The sequence below is a fragment of the Myotis brandtii genome, unplaced genomic scaffold (genome assembly GCF_000412655.1).
Source record: "Myotis brandtii unplaced genomic scaffold, ASM41265v1 scaffold1325, whole genome shotgun sequence".
NCBI classification, from domain to species: domain Eukaryota; kingdom Metazoa; phylum Chordata; class Mammalia; order Chiroptera; family Vespertilionidae; genus Myotis; species Myotis brandtii.
Window position 1 is genome coordinate 26,553 of NW_005354694.1, and position 5,914 is coordinate 32,466.

The 5,914-nt window shown below is 39.1% G+C and overlaps 1 protein-coding gene across 2 annotated transcripts in view; it reads right to left on the reverse strand.

Annotated features, from left to right (window-relative positions):
• Positions 1–1,034: 1,034 nt before the first annotated feature.
• LOC102262543 (zinc finger protein 75D) overlaps positions 1,035–5,914 on the reverse strand; it is a 19,941-nt gene continuing 15,061 nt past the window's right edge. For both annotated transcript variants that reach the window (XM_005860191.2, XM_005860190.2), the window contains one exon: positions 1,035–1,973. In XM_005860191.2, the coding sequence (XP_005860253.1) occupies positions 1,264–1,973 (710 nt within the window). In that variant the 3' untranslated portion in view covers positions 1,035–1,263. The remainder of the gene's footprint in view (positions 1,974–5,914) is intronic.

The window sequence follows — 5,914 nt, forward strand, 5'->3', positions numbered from 1 at the left end:
CTCTACATAACTTGGTAACAATGTTTTGTTTAATGTTCAAATTTAATATGAAACAACATGCCACTTTCATAAAAAGGTACAATTTTATGAATCAATATATAGAAGCCTTGGTCAACATCTTAAGCTAGGATTGGACGAAGATATAAATCCATGTCTTCCAACTTCCCTTGACATCACATTACTTTTCAGAAGATAATCACTGAGGCCAATGGGGAAGGAAGAGAAACCGCCAATGTCAAAAACCAGTTTCCATCTGACCAAGCTCTCACTGAGGCCATCATTCTAAGCCACAGGCCTTACTTTTCTCTGACACTTCTGGATGTTTCTTCCTGATATGTGCATTGAGGTTAGGTCACAGGGCTCTCCTTGTATTTCACAGTAAAGTAGTTTACAAAATCTCAAGATCTTCAGCAGAGCATCCAGGTGTATGGGGTTGTGTTGAACAGCTATAATAATGGGCCTCCCTTTAGGCCCTGGAGCAGTGTGGCACCAATTTGAAAGCCTCCAGTCCACAAAGTTAAAGTAAAAAAAGACCATTAACCACTGCTCTGTGCTTTCGAAGATAACTGAATGAGGGCCCAGACTGCCTCCTTCACCATTACACTATATACCTCAGTGTTGAAAGGATCAGCAGGAGGAGATATATCAAGTGCTTACAAGGTCCCAAGTTCTGTGTTGACATCAGGCCTTCACATGTGACTTGAAATTCCTTGACAGAAAACATTGCAGTAGTGTTCATGGGAGAAGCAACTAGAATGGGTGTACTTCTCCCAGGGCAAACAGTGAATCCTCTCTTACTGTTCCAGAATAAAGTTCCCTGAGCCATGGGCTTGGTTGTTCATCCACAAAGAATAATAGCCCTAGGAAGTCTAACATAGTAATACTCTCTGAGCTTCCTTCAGAGAACCTGAATATTCTTACTTTCCACCTCTCCTGAGAATGATACATTAGCTGAGGACCTGATACCTACCTGAAGAATTTAAATCACATAGGGTTGGGAAGGTAATAGATAGATAGATAGATAACTATAGACATATGATTGCTATATTTTCATTCTTTTATTTAAAAAGTACCCATTATGTTATCAGTCTTGTGCTAGGCACTAAAGACACAATGCTGAATAAGAGAGACAACTTAGATTCCTTTATGTGAAGCATGACATGTACCCCTCCCAAATTTTCTGTTAATGATAGAATCCTAGGTGCCTCATGATTTTGTATTCTTTTATTGCCTCTAGGGTCAAGCTCCATATGGTGACTTTCTTCAGACTGGAGATTCTGGACATGATTCCCTTCTCCCGTGGAGCTTTTGGTGTCTAAGAAGGCTTGACCGCCTGCTGAAGTTTCTCCTACATATGCTACAGGAATAAGGCTGCTCACCTGTGTGAGTTCTTTGGTGTTTAATAAGGTGTGAGTTCTGAATGAATCTTTTTCCACATTCATGACATTTAAAGGGCTTCTCCCCTGTGTGAATTCTTAGGTGTGTGTGTAGATTTGTGTTATGACTAAAGCTTTTCCCACACCATGAGCATCTATATGGTTTTATTCCTTGGTGTGCCATTAAGTGCTTATTTAAATCTGAACTCCATCTAAACCTCTTATCACACTGTTGACATTTATAGGGTTTCTCTTCAGTGTGAATCCTCTGATGCTTAATTAGGTCAGAGCTGACTCTGAAGCCTTTCCCACATTCCTGACATTTAAAAGGTTTCTCTCCTGCATGGCCTTTCCCGTGAAGATCCATATGTTTTGGAAGCTCTTGTTTACAAGTTGAAAGTTTCTTTCTCTTCTTCACCAGAAAAGCTCGAGGCCGTTTCCGTACCTTATGTGTACTACCATGATTTTCTTTGTCTGTTGTTTTCTGGGCAGCTTTCATTCTGGCCTTTCTTAATACTTTGCATCCTGATGTTTGTATTTCTAATGTAGAAGTAGACATAGGTGGGTCATTTCCAGTGTCATTTTTGAGCTTTAACCCTGTTGAAATAAAAAGAAGAATCAGCCATCTGTGTCCCAGAACAACAAAACTAGGAATGGAGCTTAAATAAAATCAATGATTTAAAAAAAATACAGGAACAAGTGGTTTTTAGTCCAATCCAGACAATACTGCATAGACCTATTTCTCCCTGATCCTTCCCGCTAGGCCCAACAACAAACCAATTAAAGAATCTAAGACACAACAAACAGAGAATTTTAATAACATTTAAAAAAGATTTTAAAAAATTGATTTTGAGAGACAAGAAGGGAGAAGGAGAGAGAAACATCGATGTGAGAGCTGAACATCAACTGGCTGCCGCCTGCATGCCCCCTATTTGGATTGAGCGTGTAACCAGGGCATGTGCCCTGACCAGGAATCAAACTGGCAACATTTAGTGCATGGGATGACACCCAAACAACTGAGCCATGCCAGCCAGGGACCAACAGAGAATTTTAAAAAGTGGTAAAAAGAAGGGAAAATAGTTTGGGACCCCAGGACTAGGAGAATAACATAGCAAGGTTTCTTACATACCCACACCCAACAGAAGAAGGCAACCCAGATCTAATGTTTTTTAACTCTCAACCTACAAACAGAAGGCTTCCTGAACAGGCTTCTTCCTTCCCCAGTCTTAATGGAAAACCTTCTGACACATAAGAATCCATTACAAAACACCAAATGGGCAGGCAGAACTAGCAAGATGCCTAGGCACAAGTGGCCTGGCCCAGGAAGCCTATTCATCCCTGTGGATCTGAGACTCCCAATTCCCAATGAGAGATACTCTGGCCTAGGTAAATACCTTCCTGACCCTCAGGGAGCACCAGGAGGGACACATGGGAGCCCTATCAGTGCCACATAAACCAAGGAAATGACAAACAGTCTCTGAAAATTAAAAATGTCACTGGAGCATATCCCATAAAAGTAGGAAAGAACCTATGTGATAAACTAAAATATGGTGACTGCCATTAAATTATTTAAATAGGACCCAGACTCACCTAACATAATAGATAAAATGAGGACACAATAAAAAATCACCCATCAGACTGAGAACAAAAAAATTCATAACTTAAGAAAAGGCAATCTGATAAAAATGAAATCAGACAAGAATTCAAAAAACAAAATCTAAGACCACAAATCTAAAAAATAAATAAATTTAAACAATACTTCTAAATAGTCCATAGTTTAAAGATAAAGTCTCACAAGAAATGTAAAAATACATATTTGAGCCCTGGGCAGTGTGGTTCAGTGGTTGGAGCATTGGCCCGCACACCAAAGGATCTCAGGTTCGATTCCTGGTCAAGAGTATGTACCTGGGTTGCAGGTTCTATCCCTGGCCTCGTGCAGAAGGCAGCCAATCTATGTGTCTCTCTCACATCAATGTTCTCTTTCTTTTTCTCTCTCTCTCCTTCTCCTCTCCCTCTCTCTCTGCCCCGCCCCCCCCCCATTCCACTCTCTCTAGAAAATCAATGGAAAAAATATACTTGGGCGAGGAATAAAAAAAAATACATAGTTGAATGAAAATGAAATTACAACTTATCAAAATAGGTGGAATGAAGCTAAAGAAGTGCTTGGAGGAAAATGTACAGCCGAAATGCTTACAATAGAAAAGGGAAAAGGTCTCAAATCAATAATCTAATTTTCTTCCCCAAGAAACTAGAAAAAAAAGCAAAATAAACCCAAATCAAGTTGAAGAAAGCAAATAATAAATATCAGAGCAGAAATCACAATCAAAGTTCTTTCATCATTAAAATGCCCATACTACTCAAAGCAATCTATAGATTCAATGCAATCCCCATTAAGATACCAACACAAAATTTCACACACCAAGAACAAACACTCCAAACATTCATCTGGAATAAAAAAAGACCCCGAATAGCTGCAGCAATCTTGAAAAAGAAAATTGGAGGGATCACAATACCAGATACCAAGCTATATTACAAAGCCACTGTCCTCAAAACTGCCTGGTACTGGCACAAGAACAGACATACAGACCAATGGAACAGAACAGAACCCAGAAATTGACCCAGGCCAATATGCTCAATTAATATTTGACAAAGGAGGCAAGAGTATACAATGGAGTCAAGATAGTCTCTTAAATAAATGGTGTTGGGAAAATTGGACAGATAAATGCAAAAAAAAAAAAAGAAACTAGACCACCAACTTACGCCATACACAAAAATAAACTCAATATGGATAAAGGACTTAAACATAAGATGGGAAACCATAAAAATCTTAGAAGCAATATCTCTACTGATACAACGCCTAAGGCAGTGGTCGGCAAACTGCGGCTCGTGAGCCACATGCAGCTCTTTGGCCCCTTGAGTGTGGCTCTTCCACAAAATACCACGTGCAGGCGCACACGTACAGTGCAATTGAAACTTCGTGGCCCATGCGTAGAAGTCGGTTTTCGGCCTGGGCGAGTCTACTTTGAAGAAGTGGCGTTAGAAGAAGTGGAGGGTGTCCGTTGGTCGGGCGACGGGAGACGTGGCGCAGGTGGGCCACGGGATACGCAGCGCGGGGGAGGTGCATGCGATTCATGCACGAGTTGAGTGAGCCAGTCAGTCAGCAGTCTCGTTGTGCAGTGGTTAGTGCTGGTCGCGTCCGCAAATCGCGCGCGGGTGACAAAAGTATCTACTCAAAGCATAAAGTTACCTGTATTTTTCCAACCAGCTGCAAATCCTACAGGTATTTTTGTCATCAATTTAAGAATTGTAATTCTTTTGTGTTGGTGGCTTTATTATTATAAAATGAAACATTTTTTTAGGTGCCCTGTTTGACTATAAATTGTTTGGAGATTTATATCTATATGGTTAAATTATAGAAATATTCATGGAAATAATAAACACCAAATTTAGGACAGCTCCATTCATTTGGAGAGGGCTGGTGGGGTTGAGAAAAATGATAAGAGAGGAAGAATAAAGAAGACTTTAATTATATTTTTCATGTTTTATTTCTTAAGGTATGTAGTGGGTATACAGGTATTTGTTATTCTTTAAACCTTCTTGTTTATCTGAAATATATATTTTCTATCTTCATCCAGAGTGGTCAATTTCAGTTTCTTATTGTTGACTCAGTTTCAGTTTGGTGACTGTGAGGGTAATCAGAAAGTTGAGAAACATTTTTGTGAAAATTCAAGATCACTAAAGTTTTCCTCCAAGTTATTCAGACTAAAAAATAAGTCTTAGCAAATGAACTTAGGGTTTTTTGTGTGACTCAAATTTGGATGAATGCCTTAAAAAATGCTTATATAGTTATTAGTGGCCTGGTGCATGATTCGTGCACATTGAAAAGAAATTAATTAGAAGAAATATTTTAAATATTGCTATTGCTCATTCTCTATAATAGAAGTGTCAACCAAATTCACAATCATCAATGACAGATAGAAATAAAATACATATAATAAATTAAAAAAAAATAAAAATAAGGCCAGTATTACCCTGATAGAAAAATCATACAAGGACAGTACACTAAAAAAAAAAAAAAGACTACAAACTAACTAAATCTCCCATGAACTTAAATGCAATATTTGGTGAGGACCAAAATATTGGTAGACTGAATATAACAATATTTAAGCATTATATACCATAATCAAGTCAGATTTACTGCATCTATGCTAAGCTGGTTCAATATATGAAATTGATCAATACAACTCACCAAATCAATGAGCTTTGAAAGATCATAACCCTATCAACTTACACAGAAAAGTATTTGATAAATTCCACATCCATTCTATATAATAAAGATGTAATATGCAAATTGACCTTCACACCCTCACACAAAATGGCCGCCCCATGTGGGCACAAGATGGCCGCCACAGCCCTGACCGGTTTGGCTCAGTGGATAGAGCATCGGCCTGCGGACTCAAGGGTCCCAGGTTCGATTCTGGTCAAGGGCATGTACCTTGGTTGTGGGCACATCCCCAGTGGGGAGTGTGCAGGAGGCA